The 17,436-nt window shown below is 47.2% G+C and overlaps 3 protein-coding genes across 8 annotated transcripts in view; 2 read left to right on the top strand and 1 right to left on the bottom strand.

Moving 5' to 3' along the window:
- Window positions 1-17,436, bottom strand: part of mlphb (melanophilin b) — a 114,426-nt gene that overhangs the window by 94,572 nt on the left and 2,418 nt on the right. The window lies entirely within an intron of this gene.
- Window positions 1-17,436, top strand: part of col6a3 (collagen, type VI, alpha 3) — an 83,861-nt gene that overhangs the window by 52,455 nt on the left and 13,970 nt on the right. For all 3 annotated transcript variants that reach the window (XM_077579893.1, XM_077579895.1, XM_077579894.1), the window contains 18 exons: window positions 10,059-10,670; window positions 11,215-11,835; window positions 11,911-12,507; window positions 12,607-13,218; window positions 13,475-13,809; window positions 13,890-13,968; window positions 15,008-15,153; window positions 15,226-15,318; window positions 15,413-15,466; window positions 15,587-15,658; window positions 15,849-15,875; window positions 15,956-16,000; window positions 16,073-16,126; window positions 16,222-16,284; window positions 16,386-16,451; window positions 16,551-16,604; window positions 16,674-16,709; window positions 16,796-16,858. In XM_077579893.1, coding sequence (XP_077436019.1) covers window positions 10,059-10,670; window positions 11,215-11,835; window positions 11,911-12,507; window positions 12,607-13,218; window positions 13,475-13,809; window positions 13,890-13,968; window positions 15,008-15,153; window positions 15,226-15,318; window positions 15,413-15,466; window positions 15,587-15,658; window positions 15,849-15,875; window positions 15,956-16,000; window positions 16,073-16,126; window positions 16,222-16,284; window positions 16,386-16,451; window positions 16,551-16,604; window positions 16,674-16,709; window positions 16,796-16,858 — 3,629 coding nt within the window. The remainder of the gene's footprint in view (window positions 1-10,058; window positions 10,671-11,214; window positions 11,836-11,910; window positions 12,508-12,606; window positions 13,219-13,474; window positions 13,810-13,889; window positions 13,969-15,007; window positions 15,154-15,225; window positions 15,319-15,412; window positions 15,467-15,586; window positions 15,659-15,848; window positions 15,876-15,955; window positions 16,001-16,072; window positions 16,127-16,221; window positions 16,285-16,385; window positions 16,452-16,550; window positions 16,605-16,673; window positions 16,710-16,795; window positions 16,859-17,436) is intronic.
- LOC144060409 (collagen alpha-3(VI) chain-like) lies at window positions 6,877-9,637 on the top strand. Its single transcript, XM_077579945.1, has 4 exons — window positions 6,877-7,399; window positions 7,519-8,112; window positions 8,232-8,829; window positions 8,961-9,637. Exons 1-4 carry the CDS (start codon window positions 6,877-6,879, stop codon window positions 9,550-9,552), a joined length of 2,307 nt encoding a protein of 768 aa, XP_077436071.1. The 3' UTR covers window positions 9,553-9,637.

Genomic DNA, 17,436 nt, shown 5'->3' on the forward strand with positions numbered 1-17,436 from the left:
CCGTGGAGGCTGTGGTGATTGACGTCACCCCAGGGAGGCCAACAGTAATTGGTACGTGTACAAGCACGCACTGATTAGGCATGGGCGTGCTAAACAAGCTTTTGTTGACATTTGTCCATTAGGTGGTAGACTTACGGTTCTTAATGCATTTCATGTTTTGCTTACCACAGCCGACAGACCAGGAAGGGATGTGGTTTTCTTGTTGGATGGCTCTAACACCACAAGAAACTCATTCCCAGCCATGAGAGACTTTGTCCAAAGAGTCGTAGAGACGCTGAGTTTAGATGACAACAAAGATCGCGTCTCCCTGGTTCAGTACAGCAATGATGCAGCTGTCCAGTTCTATCTGAACACATACGATACAAAGGGCGAGGTCCTTGACATTGTCAGAGGGTTGAGGCACAGAGGTGGAAGGCCCCTCAACACAGGAGCAGCTCTCCAGTACTTGAGGGATAATGTCTTCACAGCCTCCGCTGGCAGCAGACACCTTGAAGGAGTCCCACAGGTGCTAATCTTGCTAAGCGGCGGGAGGTCTTTCGACAGTGTGGATGCGCCAGCTTCTGCTCTCAAACAGCTGGGTGTGCTGATCTTTGCCATCGGCACCAGAAGCTCCGATAGCGGAGAGCTGCAGAAGATAGCCCACGACCCCAGATATGCTCTATCTGTGCCTGAATTCACTGACCTCCCCACTGTCCAACAACAGCTTCAGTCGTCCGTGGAGGCTGTGGTGATTGACGTCACCCCAGGGAGGCCAACAGTAATTGGTACGTGTACAAGCACACACTGATTAAGCATGGGTGTGCTAAACAAGCTTTTGTTGACATTCGTCCATTAGGTGGTAGACTTACGGTTCTTAATGCGTTTCATGTTTTGCTTACCACAGCCGACAGACAAGGAAGGGATGTGGTTTTCTTGTTGGATGGCTCTAACACCACAAGAAACTCATTCCCAGCTATGAGAGACTTTGTCCAAAGAGTCGTAGAGACGCTGAGTTTGGATGACAACAAAGATCGTGTCTCCCTGGTTCAGTACAGCAATGATGCAGCTGTCCAGTTCTATCTGAACACATACGATACAAAGGGCGAGGTCCTTGACATTGTCAGAGGGTTGAGGCACAGAGGTGGAAGGCCCCTCAACACAGGAGCAGCTCTCCAGTACTTGAGGGATAATGTCTTCACAGCCTCCGCTGGCAGCAGACGCCTTGAAGGAGTCCCACAGGTGCTAATTTTGCTAAGCGGCGGAAGGTCTTTCGACAGTGTGGATGCGCCAGCTTCTGCTCTCAAACAGCTGGGTGTGCTGATCTTTGCCATCGGCACCAGAAGCTCCGATAGCGCAGAGCTGCAGAAGATAGCCCACGACCCCAGATATGCTCTATCTGTGCCTGAATTCACTGACCTCCCCACTGTCCAACAACAGCTTCAGTCGTCCGTGGAGGCTGTGGTGATTGACGTCACCCCAGGGAGGCCAACAGTAATTGGTACGTGTATAAGCACAGCCTTCATTAGGCATGGGCGGGCTATCTGATCCCCCTTACCTAACACCATGTAAAGATTTACAGATCATGTCATGGGTTAGCCTTTAACTTAGGAGGGACTGACATGCATCAGGCAACTGCATCCAAAAAAGATGATGTTCTCGGCTAGTGTGACTGTTTTGCAAAAGTTCTCTTTATCATTTGTCTTCCCGTCTTTTCTCAGCTGAAGCCAAAAAGGATATTGTATTCCTTCTGGATGGTTCAGATGGAACAAGGAATGGCTTCCCCGCCATGCGCAATTTTGTTGAGCAAGTGGTGGAGAAACTCAATGTGGGAGTAAAGAAAGACCTTGTGTCTGTGGTCCAGTACAGCAGAGATTCAGAGGCTAATTTCTATCTGAATACATACGCCACAAGACAAGATGTTGTGAATGCAGTCAGAGGGCTCAGACACAGAGGCGGCAGACCCCTCAACACAGGGAGCGCCCTCCGATACGTACGGGACAACGTCTTTACAAACTCCAGAGGCAGTAGGCGCGAACAAGGTGTTCTGCAGATCTTGATCCTGCTAAATGGCGGCCGCTCTTTTGACAGCGTTGATGCGCCAGCCTCTGCTCTCAAACAGCAAGGTGTCTTTACAATCAGCATTGGAACACAGAACTCTGACAGCAGGGAGCTGAAAAAGATATCCCATGACCCTAGTCATGCTCTAGCGGTGTCTGAGCTCACTGACCTCCCCAGTGTCCAAGAACAGCTCTCCTCTATAATAAGCATTGTACCCAAAGCCACGCCCATGACACCGACAGTGTCTGGTAAGTGAGATCTCAAACCCAAACACATGACAAGTTGACTGTTATTCAAACGTGTAAGCAAGCTTGTGTCGACATTTGGCCGTTAGGTAGTAGATTTAGGGTCATAATACGTTACATGTTTTGTTTACCGCAGCCGACAGACCGGGAAGGGATCTGGTTTTCTTGTTGGATGGCTCTGACGCCACAAGAAACTCATTCCCAGCCATGAGAGACTTTGTCCAAAGAGTCGTAGAGACGCTGAGTTTAGATGACAACAAAGATCGCGTCTCCCTGGTTCAGTACAGTAAAGATGCAGCTGTCCAGTTCTATCTGAACACATACGATACAAAGGGCGAGGTCCTTGACATTGTCAGAGGGTTGAGGCACAGAGGTGGAAGGCCCCTCAACACAGGAGCAGCTCTCCAGTACTTGAGGGATAATGTCTTCACAGCCTCCGCTGGCAGCAGACGCCTTGAAGGAGTCCCACAGGTGCTAATCTTGCTAAGCGGCGGAAGGTCTTTCGACAGTGTGGATGCACCAGCTTCTGCTCTCAAACAGCTGGGTGTGCTGATCTTTGCCATCGGCACCAGAAGCTCTGATAGCGGAGAGCTGCAGAAGATAGCCAGCGACCCCAGATATGCTCTATCTGTGCCTGAATTCACTGACCTCCCCACTGTCCAACAACAGCTTCAGTCGTCCGTGGAGGCTGTGGTGATTGACGTCACCCCAGGGAGGCCAACAGTAATTGGTACGTGTACAAGCACGCACTGATTAGGCATGGGCGTGCTAAACAAGCTTTTGTTGACATTTGTCCATTAGGTGGTAGACTTACGGTTCTTAATGCATTTCATGTTTTGCTTACCACAGCCGACAGACCAGGAAGGGATGTGGTTTTCTTGTTGGATGGCTCTGACGCCACAAGAAACTCATTCCCAGCCATGAGAGACTTTGTCCAAAGAGTCGTAGAGACGCTGAATTTAGATGACAACAAAGATCGCGTCTCCCTGGTTCAGTACAGCAAAGATGCAGCTGTCCAGTTCTATCTGAACACATACGATACAAAGGGCGAGGTCCTTGACATTGTCAGAGGGTTGAGGCACAGAGGTGGAAGGCCCCTCAACACAGGAGCAGCTCTCCAGTACTTGAGGGATAATGTCTTCACAGCCTCCGCTGGCAGCAGACGCCTTGAAGGAGTCCCACAGGTGCTAATCTTGCTAAGCGGCGGAAGGTCTTTCGACAGTGTGGATGGGCCAGCTTCTGCTCTCAAACAGCTGGGTGTGCTGATCTTTGCCATCGGCACCAGAAGCTCTGATAGCGGAGAGCTGCAGAAGATAGCCCACGACCCCAGATATGCTCTATCTGTGCCTGAATTCACTGACCTCCCCACTGTCCAACAACAGCTTCAGTCGTCCGTGGAGGCTGTGGTGATTGACGTCATCCCAGGGAGGCCAACAGTAATTGGTACGTGTACAAGCACGCACTGATTAGGCATGGGCGTGCTAAACAAGCTTTTGTTGACATTTGTCCATTAGGTGGTAGACTTACGGTTCTTAATGCGTTTCATGTTTTGCTTACCACAGCCGACAGACCAGGAAGGGATGTGGTTTTCTTGTTGGATGGCTCTAACACCACAAGAAACTCATTCCCAGCCATGAGAGACTTTGTCCAAAGAGTCGTAGAGACGCTGAGTTTAGATGACAACAAAGATCGCGTCTCCCTGGTTCAGTACAGCAATGATGCAGCTGTCCAGTTCTATCTGAACACATACGATACAAAGGGCGAGGTCCTTGACATTGTCAGAGGGTTGAGGCACAGAGGTGGAAGGCCCCTCAACACAGGAGTAGCTCTCCAGTACTTGAGGGATAATGTCTTCACAGCCTCCGCCGGCAGCAGACGCCTTGAAGGAGTCCCACAGGTGCTAATCTTGCTAAGCGGCGGAAGGTCTTTCGACAGTGTGGATGCGCCAGCTTCTGCTCTCAAACAGCTGGGTGTGCTAATCTTTGCCATCGGCACCAGAAGCTCCGATAGCGCAGAGCTGCAGAAGATAGCCCACGACCCCAGATATGCTCTATCTGTGCCTGAATTCACTGACCTCCCCACTGTCCAACAACAGCTTCAGTCGTCCGTGGAGGCTGTGGTGATTGACGTCACCCCAGGGAGAACAACAGTAATTGGTACGTGTACAAGCACGCACTGATTAGGCATGGGTGTGCTAAACAAGCTTTTGTTGACATTTGTCCATTAGGTGGTAGACTTACGGTTCTTAATGCGTTTCATGTTTTGCTTACCACAGCCGACAGACAAGGAAGGGATGTGGTTTTCTTGTTGGATGGCTCTAACACCACAAGAAACTCATTCCCAGCTATGAGAGACTTTGTCCAAAGAGTCGTAGAGACGCTGAGTTTGGATGACAACAAAGATCGTGTCTCCCTGGTTCAGTACAGCAATGATGCAGCTGTCCAGTTCTATCTGAACACATACGATACAAAGGGTGAGGTCCTTGACATTGTCAGAGGGTTGAGGCACAGAGGTGGAAGGCCCCTCAACACAGGAGCAGCTCTCCAGTACTTGAGGGATAATGTCTTCACAGCCTCTGCTGGCAGCAGACGCCTTGAAGGAGTCCCACAGGTGCTAATTTTGCTAAGCGGCGGAAGGTCTTTCGACAGTGTGGATGCGCCAGCTTCTGCTCTCAAACAGCTGGGTGTGCTGATCTTTGCCATCGGCACCAGAAGCTCCGATAGCAGAGAGCTGCAGAAGATAGCCCACGACCCCAGATATGCTCTATCTGTGCCTGAATTCACTGACCTCCCCACTGTCCAACAACAGCTTCAGTCGTCCGTGGAGGCTGTGGTGATTGACGTCACCCCAGGGAGGCCAACAGTAATTGGTACGTGTACAAGCACACACCGATTAGGCATGGGTGTGCTAAACAAGCTTTTGTTGACATTCGTCCATTAGGTGGTAGACTTACGGTTCTTAATGCGTTTCATGTTTTGCTTACCACAGCCGACAGACAAGGAAGGGATGTGGTTTTCTTGTTGGATGGCTCTAACACCACAAGAAACTCATTCCCAGCTATGAGAGACTTTGTCCAAAGAGTCGTAGAGACGCTGAGTTTGGATGACAACAAAGATCGTGTCTCCCTGGTTCAGTACAGCAATGATGCAGCTGTCCAGTTCTATCTGAACACATACGATACAAAGGGCGAGGTCCTTGACATTGTCAGAGGGTTGAGGCACAGAGGTGGAAGGCCCCTCAACACAGGAGCAGCTCTCCAGTACTTGAGGGATAATGTCTTCACAGCCTCCGCTGGCAGCAGACGCCTTGAAGGAGTCCCACAGGTGCTAATTTTGCTAAGCGGCGGAAGGTCTTTCGACAGTGTGGATGCACCAGCTTCTGCTCTCAAACAGCTGGGTGTGCTGATCTTTGCCATCGGCACCAGAAGCTCCGATAGCGCAGAGCTGCAGAAGATAGCCCACGACCCCAGATATGCTCTATCTGTGCCTGAATTCACTGACCTCCCCACTGTCCAACAACAGCTTCAGTCGTCCGTGGAGGCTGTGGTGATTGACGTCACCCCAGGGAGGCCAACAGTAATTGGTACGTGTATAAGCACAGCCTTCATTAGGCATGGGCGGGCTATCTGATCCCCCTTACCTAACACCATGTAAAGATTTACAGATCATGTCATGGGTTAGCCTTTAACTTAGGAGGGACTGACATGCATCAGGCAACTGCATCCAAAAAAGATGATGTTCTCGGCTAGTGTGACTGTTTTGCAAAAGTTCTCTTTATCATTTGTCTTCCCGTCTTTTCTCAGCTGAAGCCAAAAAGGATATTGTATTCCTTCTGGATGGTTCAGATGGAACAAGGAATGGCTTCCCCGCCATGCGCAATTTTGTTGAGCAAGTGGTGGAGAAACTCAATGTGGGAGTAAACAAAGACCTTGTGTCTGTGGTCCAGTACAGCAGAGATTCAGAGGCTAATTTCTATCTGAACACATACGCCACAAGACAAGATGTTGTGAATGCAGTCAGAGGGCTCAGACACAGAGGCGGCAGACCCCTCAACACAGGGGCCGCCCTCCGATACGTACGGGACAACGTCTTTACAAACTCCTCAGGCAGTAGGCGCGAACAAGGTGTTCTGCAGATCTTGATCCTGCTAAATGGCGGCCGCTCTTTTGACAGCGTTGATGCGCCAGCCTCTGCTCTCAAACAGCAAGGTGTCTTTACAATCAGCATTGGAACACAGAACTCTGACAGCAGGGAGCTGAAAAAGATATCCCATGACCCTAGTCATGCTCTAGCGGTGTCTGAGCTCACTGACCTCCCCAGTGTCCAAGAACAGCTCTCCTCTATAATAAGCATTGTACCCAAAGCCACGCCCATGACACCGACAGTGTCTGGTAAGTGAGATCTCAAACCCAAACACATGACAAGTTGACTGTTATTCAAACGTGTAAGCAAGCTTGTGTCGACATTTGGCCGTTAGGTAGTAGATTTAGGGTCATAATACGTTACATGTTTTGTTTACCGCAGCCGACAGACCGGGAAGGGATCTGGTTTTCTTGTTGGATGTCTCTGACGCCACAAGAAACTCATTCCCAGCCATGAGAGACTTTGTCCAAAGAGTCGTAGAGACGCTGAGTTTAGATGACAACAAAGATCGCGTCTCCCTCGTTCAGTACAGCAAAGATGCAGCTGTCCAGTTCTATCTGAACACATACGATACAAAGGGCGAGGTCCTTGACATTGTCAGAGGGTTGAGGCACAGAGGTGGAAGGCCCCTCAACACAGGAGCAGCTCTCCAGTACTTGAGGGATAATGTCTTCACAGCCTCCGCTGGCAGCAGACGGCTTGAAGGAGTCCCACAGGTGCTAATCTTGCTAAGCGGCGGAAGGTCTTTCGACAGTGTGGATGCGCCAGCTTCTGCTCTCAAACAGCTGGGTGTGCTGATCTTTGCCATCGGCACCAGAAGCTCCGATAGCGGAGAGCTGCAGAAGATAGCCCACGACCCCAGATATGCTCTATCTGTGCCTGAATTCACTGACCTCCCCACTGTCCAACAACAGCTTCAGTCGTCCGTGGAGGCTGTGGTGATTGACGTCACCCCAGGGAGGCCAACAGTAATTGGTACGTGTACAAGCACGCACTGATTAGGCATGGGCGTGCTAAACAAGCTTGTGTTGACATTCGTCCATTAGGTGGTAGACTTACGGTTCTTAATGTGTTTCATGTTTTGTTTACCGCAGCCGACAGACCGGGAAGGGATCTGGTTTTCTTGTTGGATGGCTCTGACGCCACAAGAAACTCATTCCCAGCCATGAGAGACTTTGTCCAAAGAGTCGTAGAGACGCTGAGCTTAGATGACAACAAAGATCGCGTCTCCCTGGTTCAGTACAGCAATGATGCAGCTGTCCAGTTCTATCTGAACACATACGATACAAAGGGCGAGGTCCTTGACATTGTCAGAGGGTTGAGGCACAGAGGTGGAAGGCCCCTCAACACAGGAGCAGCTCTCCAGTACTTGAGGGATAATGTCTTCACAGCCTCCGCCGGCAGCAGACGCCTTGAAGGAGTCCCACAGGTGCTAATCTTGCTAAGCGGCGGAAGGTCTTTCGACAGTGTGGATGGGCCAGCTTCTGCTCTCAAACAGCTGGGTGTGCTGATCTTTGCCATCGGCACCAGAAGCTCTGATAGCGGAGAGCTGCAGAAGATAGCCCACGACCCCAGATATGCTCTATCTGTGCCTGAATTCACTGACCTCCCCACTGTCCAACAACAGCTTCAGTCGTCCGTGGAGACTGTGGTGATTGACGTCACCCCAGGGAGGCCAACAGTAATTGGTACGTGTACAAGCACGCACTGATTAGGCATGGGCGTGCTAAACAAGCTTTTGTTGACATTCGTCCATTAGGTGGTAGACTTACGGTTCTTAATGCGTTTCATGTTTTGCTTACCACAGCCGACAGACAAGGAAGGGATCTGGTTTTCTTGTTGGATGGCTCTGACGCCACAAGAAACTCATTCCCAGCCATGAGAGACTTTGTCCAAAGAGTCGTAGAGACGCTGAGTTTAGATGACAACAAAGATCGCGTCTCCCTGGTTCAGTACAGCAAAGATGCAGCTGTCCAGTTCTATCTGAACACATACGATACAAAGGGCGAGGTCCTTGACATTGTCAGAGGGTTGAGGCACAGAGGTGGAAGGCCTCTCAACACAGGAGCAGCTCTCCAGTACTTGAGGGATAATGTCTTCACAGCCTCCGCTGGCAGCAGACGCCTTGAAGGAGTCCCACAGGTGCTAATCTTGCTAAGCGGCGGAAGGTCTTTCGACAGTGTGGATGCGCCAGCTTCTGCTCTCAAACAGCTGGGTGTGCTGATCTTTGCCATCGGCACCAGAAGCTCCGATAGCGGAGAGCTGCAGAAGATAGCCCACGACCCCAGATATGCTCTATCTGTGCCTGAATTCACTGACCTCCCCACTGTCCAACAACAGCTTCAGTCGTCCGTGGAGGCTGTGGTGATTGACGTCACCCCAGGGAGGCCAACAGTAATTGGTACGTGTACAAGCACGCACTGATTAGGCATGGGCGTGCTAAACAAGCTTGTGTTGACATTCGTCCATTAGGTGGTAGACTTAGGGTTCTTAATGCGTTTCATGTTTTGTTTACCGCAGCCGACAGACCGGGAAGGGATCTGGTTTTCTTGTTGGATGGCTCTGACGCCACAAGAAACTCATTCCCAGCTATGAGAGACTTTGTCCAAAGAGTCGTAGAGACGCTGAGTTTAGATGACAACAAAGATCGCGTCTCCCTGGTTCAGTACAGCAAAGATGCAGCTGTCCAGTTCTATCTGAACACATACACGACAAAGGGCGAGGTCCTTGACATTGTCAGAGGGTTGAGGCATAGAGGTGGAAGACCCCTCAACACCGGTGCAGCTCTTCAGTACTTGAGGGATAATGTCTTTACATTATCTGCTGGTAGCAGGCGTCTGCAAGGTGTTCCACAACTATTGATCCTGCTAAGTGGTGGGAGGTCTTTTGACAGTGTTGATGCGCCTGCTTCTGCTCTGAAACGGTTGGGTGTGCTGATCTTTGCCATCGGAACCAGAAGCTCAGATAGCAGAGACTTGCAAAAATTAGCCCACGATCCCAGATATGCTGTTTCTGTGCCTGAATTCACAGACCTTTCCTCTGTAATGAGCAGGGTGCTAAGTGCTGTGTCCATGACACCAACAATTTCTGGTAAGCAAGATCCCCAGCAGTCTGCAGCTCATATATAAGCGAATATATGAAACTAAACAAAATAAAATGTAAACAATCTCTCTCTTCTTGAATATATGTTAGAATAAATCTTTTGACAGTTATTACATCTTTTCTCTCCCCAAACCTTCTTTCCTGTTATAATTAAGGTCATAATTTACCTTGGTCTTTTCAAAGAATCTGAGTCTTGAAGATGTTCTTATATGTTCTAATAGGAGCTTCCTTTTCTTTTATGTTCCATGTGAATTGTTATGCCTCTCTATTAGATGTAGAATAAACAACACATTATTTTTTCTGGTTCTGGTGGTCTTCCAGTCCTCATTGTTGATTGTTCACACACATTGACTTAGTCACCTGAAGTTATCCATTATACTTTAATGTTGTATATTTCACCCTAATGAATCTCCCGACCTTTAGTTACCACAACCAACCAAATACCAAACAATTATGTATTTTATATAGGGTTAGGGTTAGGGTTTAGAGTCAGAAAATATGTAACTAACATATAATTTTCCTCTTTCCTTAGCCGAGTCACAAGGTCAACGGAAGGACATCATCTTCGTCGTCGACGGATCTGACGGCATTGGAAGGGATTTCCCTATCATCCAGGAGTTCATCCGTAGGATTGTGGAGAATCTGAACGTGGGCGAAAATAAGATCAGAATCGGTGTGGTCCAGTTTGGCGATTATGCGCAGGCTGACATGTATCTGAACACACATACAACCAAAGAAGACGTCTTGAAAGCTGTTAGGGGATTAAGCCAGCGGGGAGGAAGACAGCGTAACCTGGGTCAAGCTTTACAATTTGTTAATGATGATATGCTGACAGCTGCGCGAGGTAGCAGAAAACAAGAGGGTGTACCTCAGTTTTTGGTTGTCGTCTCCAGTGGGTCTCCAACAGATGACATCAATCGTCCAGCAACCACGCTCAAGCGATCAAGAGTTATTCCATTCAGCATTGGAACCAGGGATGTGAAGCCTACGGATCTGAAAATCGTGTCCTACGTACCTAACTTTGCTTACACTGTAGATGATCTCCCAAGCTTGGATACAGTCCAAGGAAACGTCATCAATATGCTTACTGAATTATCCGAAGATGACATCGCCAGACTCACTCCACAATTCTCAGTCATTGAAGGTAGCTATATATTTTTCTGCATTCATGTGAAATTGTTGTCATGCTGTTTTGTTGTGCATAGCAGTGAACGGCCACTATTTGCTGAGGATAGGGACCGTGCCAGTCCGTGAATAGAGAAAATCCACAGTAAACTGTCATTGAAATGCATTGGAATTTTTTTTTCATTCAAACCCACAAAAAATCTTTAAAAAATGCTTTTAACCATTCACTATATTAGGGCCCCCACGTTATTTACCATGTCATTGACTTGGGCATTTATTTATTTTTTAATCACTTATGGGCTACCATAGCTCAGGCTCATGACAGCCTTCAGCTAAATTTAATTATGAAGTGAAAGGAAAAGCTATACTGTCACCTAGTCCCAGTCATGTCCTTTTCAAAACCTGCCGTGAAGAGAAAGGGGGGGCTAGCAAAATTTTTTTTATCTGCAAATCCGCAGGTACTGAAGGGTGAGCATGGGGGGTTCAACTGTATGTCATTTTTTAGCTCGTGTTGCAAAATTGTACACCACTTAAACCTTGTTTCTTTGGATTTTTTTATACAGAAATTGTACCAAGCACAGGTGGAGAAAAGAGGGATGTCGTGTTTCTCATCGACGGCTCGAGTACAGCACGGAATGACTTTCCTTCCATTCGTGAAATGATTAGAAGAGTTGTGGAGAAGCTTGATGTCGGACTAGATAAAGTCAGAATTTCGGTTGTACAGTATAGCGATGACGCCAAGGTAGAGTTTCTCCTCAATGAATATTCCACCAAAAACGAAGTACGCCAGGCTGTAACGCAACTTCGAAGCAGAGGAGGAAATCGTCTCAACACAGGTCGTGCTCTTGAGTGGGTCTCTCGAAACATCTACCAGAGGTCCGCGGGAAGCCGCATCGAAGACGGAGTGCCTCAGTTTTTGATTGTAGTTACTGGTGGAACCTCTACAGACGATGTTACCACTCCAGCAGACCAACTTAAGAGGAGCCATGTCGCACCTATCGCCATAGGTTCAAGGAATTCAGACCCGGACGAGCTGAGGAAAATTTCCTTGAAGCCTGAACTTGCATACACAGTTGAAAGTTTCCAGCAGCTACCAGATGTGGAGCAGCAGCTCATTGATTCAGTCAGAACAATATCCGCCACTGAAATCATCGAAAGCTATCGTCCTCCAGATGTGTTGTTAGGTAAGATGTCAATGATTAATGGACTTTGCTCGATTAAATAACCAAAATCCCTCTTTTTGTTATTCCTTTTTGCAGATGTGTTAGATGTTGGGCGAAAGGACATCGTTTTCCTCATTGATGGCTCAGACAACACGGGTGTCACTGGTATCGCTCACATTCGTGACTTTATCTTGAACCTTGTCCGACAACTCGAGGTGCGACCTGACCAAGTGCGCGTAGCCCTTGTCCAGTACGCGGACCGAGTCAAACCAGAGTTCTCGCTCAATTCACATGACAACAAGCCAGACGTTATCACGGCCGTTAGAAAACTCCGTCAAATGGGCGGCCGCTCCTCCAACCTGGCTGATGCAATTGAATATGTCATCCAAAATGAGTTGAAGACCTCTGCCGGTGTTCGTCCAGTGGAAGCCTCCCAGCATCTTGTAGTTCTCACAGGTGGACGTTCCCCGCAAGATGTGTCTCTCTATGGGCCTTTGCTAAAAGGAAAAAAGGTCAACTGTATTGGTATTGGAGCAAGTGGAGCAGACACAAGGCAACTCACCCAAATTGCTAAGTCACCAGAAGATGTCCTTCAGGTTCCTACGTTCCCTAACCTGCCAGCAATCAACGACAGATTTGTTGCAAGACTAAGGGGGACCCTACCTGTTGACCCCACCCCAGAGGAGATTCCCAGTGAGTGTTACGGAAACTAACACAGCATTAGTGTATGTTATAACTTATAGAATAACTAATGAAACACCTTTTCCCCTTCTCTGTCATATCTCGTCCCAGCACAAGGCCTGCCTGCAGCCAAGAAGGCTGATATCGTGTTTTTGGTGGATGGCTCCATAAACCTGAGCAGAGATCATTTCAACAAAGTGATGATGTTTGTCGCCGAACTAATAGATCTGTTCTACAGCGACAGAGACAACCTGAGGATTGGATTGGCGCATTATGGCACCGATGTGTCAGATCTGTTCTACCTCAACACCTACGATAACAAACCAGACATTGTTAGTGCGGTCGGGCGTGCAGATTATAAAGGGGGACGCAGAGCCAACACGGGGGCAGCCATTCGACACGTTCAAAATGTTCACTTTTCTAAAGAAAAGGGCAGTAGGAAAGATGAAGGCACGCCTCAGATCCTCATGGTCATCACAGGAGGACCGTCCTCTGATGACAGCAAATCAGCGGTACTCGGCTTGAAAAAGAACGGTGTGAGAGTCTTTGCCGTTGGAGTGGGCGACACGGTGAATGAGTTAGAGAGCCTCGCCAGTGACTCCTCCACCGTGGCCAGAGCCAGAACCATCCAGGAGCTCTCCGAGCTCAATGAACAAATCCTGGGGACGTTAGACGACGAAGTGAAGGGCAAGCTGTGTGTTGGGGTACAGGAAGCACCCAAAGGTAAGAAATGCTACGGCATTATTTTGTCATAATGATAAATAAATAGCTTGATAGAAAAACAACCAAAGTATAAATCAATACACAAAAAAAAAGCATTGAGGAATGATGGACCGGCACTGACGCACTTCTGTTAATATTGACAACATTATTGTACATTGTCCAAAAGTATTAATCTAATACAGCAGATGGTTGTTGGATAAATGAATAGTAAACGATAATAACGGACTAAATAGTTAGTTGGTGTTGTCTTTTCTAGCCTGCAACCTCGAGGTGTTAGTGGGCTTCGACGTTTCTGCCCAAAATATCTTCAGCGCCCAAACCAACCTTCTGAACAAGATGGCCGCCATTCTGCAGAGGATCGCCACAATGTCGACCATCAGCTGTTCGTCGGGGCAGATTCCCTCCATTCAAATCGGCATGCTCGCCATCGACTCCACCGGGCAGCCGGTCCAGGTGGACTTCTCCGACAATGCCGACAGGCTCTTGGAAGCCTTTAGAGGCCTTCGCACTCGCGGCCCCTTCGTTCTCAGTGGCAAAACCATCTCGGCTTACACCGAGAGATTTAGAACCAGACAAGACGATACTGTCAAGGTGGGTTGATGAGACACACGTGCCTTGGTCAGTCCAAGTACAGTCAAGAATGATGTTTGAGTCTCATCTTTTCATTCCAGGTTGTTATTCATCTGACTGATGGTATGGATGCACCCTATTCTGAAATGAAAAGGCGAGTTGAAGAGCTCCGGCTGTCAGGTGACTACCACACTTCAGAATGCTCCAACACAACAGAAATCTGTAATGCCCTCCTTTTGGGCTGTCACAAATCTTTTTAAAATCGATCATCCTATGGGGTAGATGCCACGGCTTTCGCGCTGTTTCCGGCCACTGCTGGCCGTGTTCCAACCTGAAACGGCGCTGATGTGTGAAACCCGGAGGTCGGAAGTCCAGCCTTCTCCGTGGCATATACCCCATAGATATTAAACTGACAATTCCGAACATCCACTTAGGTTGAACGGGTGTTGAACTGAGTGGATATAACTCCTCATTATTTACTATCTTCTGTACATATGCATTATTAAACACCAATAAACTTAGCCTACGCTAAACAGTTAGCAATTGTGATTAGGTTTAGCATGCTAGCGATTACCATTTAAGGTACACAAACACTAAGTAACATTTAGTTCACACATACCTTAAATCTACATGTCTTAAAAGTCACTTACAGATGATGCTTCAACAACAGTTCATGAGTAAATGATTGGAGTTGCCTGTTGGCTACAATGAGCTCAATACCCTCCGGTCCATTGTGTGGGTATACAAAAAAGGTCTTTGAGGTAGACATTTTTAGTCGACTTATTCATGGCCGTTTTTTTTTTTGTGTGTGTATGGAACACAAGCAGAAGAGTAAAACTAAGAAAATGAACATACACAAGTGCTGTTGTTTGCTGCAGCTTACACTCACCACGCTTCTTAATTGGCACACATTAAGCAGATACAAAATTGTATGTTTAAAAAGTTTAAATGTGTTTAAATCATGCCACACATACTGTAGAGAGAGGTGGCAAAACCAGGTCCAGAAAGTAAAAACCCTGCCACAGTTTGGCAATAGCCCCAAATGCGAGCTAGCAAGCTCCCTAGCTATAGCTACATATATAGCTATAGGGAGCTAGCTAGCTAGCACAAGGGGCTAAAGCCAAACTGCGGCAGGGTTTTTACTTTTTGGACCTGAATTTGCCACCTCTGCAGTGGGTTGTAAGTACTGACAAAAGACAAATCTTCCATCCACAAACAGGAGTCAACAGTTTCATCCTTGTCGGGCTGGAACGAGTGCCCAAGTTTGAGGAAGCGGCACTGTTGGAATTTGGCCGTGGCTTCAGGTACACTAGACCCCTACGACTCAACATCCTAGACTTGGACTACGAGCTAATGGAGGAACTGGTGAGTTAATTTGAATGCACGGAAGAATAAAAAAATACTGTATATTCACTAATGTGTTTTCTTTCTACGTAGGACAATATTGCTGAGCGGGAGTGCTGTGCAGTGCCGTGCAAATGTACCGGCACAAGGGGAGACCGAGGCTCCATAGGAGTTTCAGGGCCTAAGGTAATCATTGGTGGTTGAAAAAAAAAATAAATAACTGAATACTTTCAAAAATAAGTTTAAAAAAGCTGATCATTTTGTGTTTTGTATTTTTTAGGGTCGTGCAGGTGGCGCAGGAAGCCAAGGACACCCTGGTGATGAGGGTGGACCAGTAAGATCATTTCTCATCCCTTTTTGACAGTTGATTTGCAGACATTTTGTTGTTGTGAATTATTTGATATTTGCATTGCCCTGTTTTAAAATATTTGTGTGGTAAATACTGTGATAACAGGGAGAGCGAGGTCCTCCTGGCGTGAATGGAACTCAAGGTTTCCAGGGATGTCCTGGACAGAGAGGTTTTAAGGTAAATGAATCCAGCATTTTATTGATTACAAACATTCTGAGTGAAATTGGGCCCTCTTCTAACTGCTTTATCAAACGTTTCGGCCTACATGTTATTTTGTGGGCTTAAATGTATTTCTATACATACGATATCTCACTGAATGACATCAACTTTGCTAACTGCTAACTGATTTCTAACATACTTTTCTCAGGGTTCTCGGGGATACTCTGGAGAAAAGGTGACTTCATTTCCCTTTCAAATGTACATTGTGAGACTGAGCTACTTGGAAAATGCTTAACAAATGTCAACCTGTCGCAGGGTGAATCTGGAGAAATTGGCCTGGACGGTATTAATGGCGAAGAGGTAATGACATCTTTGAAAATGGAGTCATAGAATCGTTTTGCGACGTGAATTTTCATCTGCGGGGTGTTTCAGGGCAAAAGTGGAGTTGCTGGGCCCTCAGGGGACCGAGGACATTCTGGCAGAAGAGTGAGAAACAGATCGTTCTTTCTTTTCTTTTTTTTTTTACAATCGTTTCCCACGAAATGTTTTCCCGTCTGACTTTTTGTCTTTGAATTGTCTAGGGTCCAAAAGGCATCAAAGGTCAAGCAGGAGACAGAGGAGAAATTGGCATCAGAGGAGATCCTGTGAGTTTTGTTAACATTTGCTGCTTTGTAACCATTCAAATGAGTCTTGGTATGTCCATGTGTGATCATAAAATAAAAAATGATGTCTCTTGTCTTAACAGGGTACAAGTGGAAGAGATAACAGCCGACCTGGACCAAAAGGAGACCCTGGTGATGCCGGACCAGCGGTAAAGTCCCCAATTGCATACAGTAAATATTATACATAAGAAATGTCATACGTTAATAACAATACGGAAACTTCCTCCGGTTGTGTTTTTGAATGGTAGGGCGAGCCTGGCGAGGATGGAAACAAGGGAGCACCTGGTGAACCAGGAAGAAGGGTAACTTGATCGACCACTCATTGGTTGTGCCATGTGACCACTTGGTATTTATCTGCATATTTCTATTAGGGAGCGGATGGCAGACGAGGCGCACCAGGACAAGCGGTAAGTTTTTTTGTTTGTCTTTTGAGGGGGAACACACGATATGTGCAAGAGGGCCTCATTCTAATATGTTGCCGTTTGCCATCAAGGGTAATGCGGGACCGCCAGGTGTCGACGGTGTCAGGGGAGAACCTGGAATCGGAGGATCAAGAGTAAGTCCTGGTTGCAAATATTTAGCGAGTGGACAACATTTGGGAAAAACAGACACGAACGCGGGTGCAAAACTCACTTAGTAGCGCCCCCCCCTGGAAAGTTTGAAAAAATATTAGCCCAACACCAGTTTCTAGGGACAGACCAATTATCGGCTAGCCTGATTATCGGCACCGATATTTGGCATTTTGACAAATATCAGTATTAGCCTCTTTTTTTTCTTTTTAATCTGACAACCAATAATAGATCCATTTAAAACTGTGTTGACCTCAGGGAACTATTTATTTAGAAATGCTACTAATCCTAGGAACTCTCTGCATCTTTTATTTTTGTTTGAAAGTAAAACAAAGATACATGATACAGGTTTGAAGCGGCCATTTTGGATAAATTGTCTCAGTAGTGCCCCCCGGACACATCAAGAAAAATTAGCCCCTGACACTAATTTGGTAGATCAACACATAATTGGGTGGGTGGACATTTTAATAATCGTGATTTCAATTATTGCCAAAATAATCAAGATGAATATTTTTTCCATAATCGAGCAGCCCTACCCTGACACCAGTTTCACAAATTGACTCAA

The sequence above is a fragment of the Vanacampus margaritifer genome, chromosome 11, assembly GCF_051991255.1.
Source record: "Vanacampus margaritifer isolate UIUO_Vmar chromosome 11, RoL_Vmar_1.0, whole genome shotgun sequence".
In the NCBI taxonomy this organism is placed as follows: Eukaryota; Metazoa; Chordata; class Actinopteri; order Syngnathiformes; family Syngnathidae; genus Vanacampus; species Vanacampus margaritifer.

Bases quoted from the DNA above. Each gene is read 5' to 3' on its own strand.
- LOC144060409 (XM_077579945.1), top strand. From the start codon at position 6,877: ATGAGAGACTTTGTCCAAAGAGTCGTAGAGACGCTGAGTTTAGATGAC. The intron at 7,400-7,518 runs GTACGTGTACAA...TGTTTACCGCAG, and splicing joins AGGGAGGCCAACAGTAATTG to CCGACAGACCGGGAAGGGAT. The intron at 8,830-8,960 runs GTGTACAAGCAC...CAGACCGGGAAG, and splicing joins AGGCCAACAGTAATTGGTAC to GGATCTGGTTTTCTTGTTGG.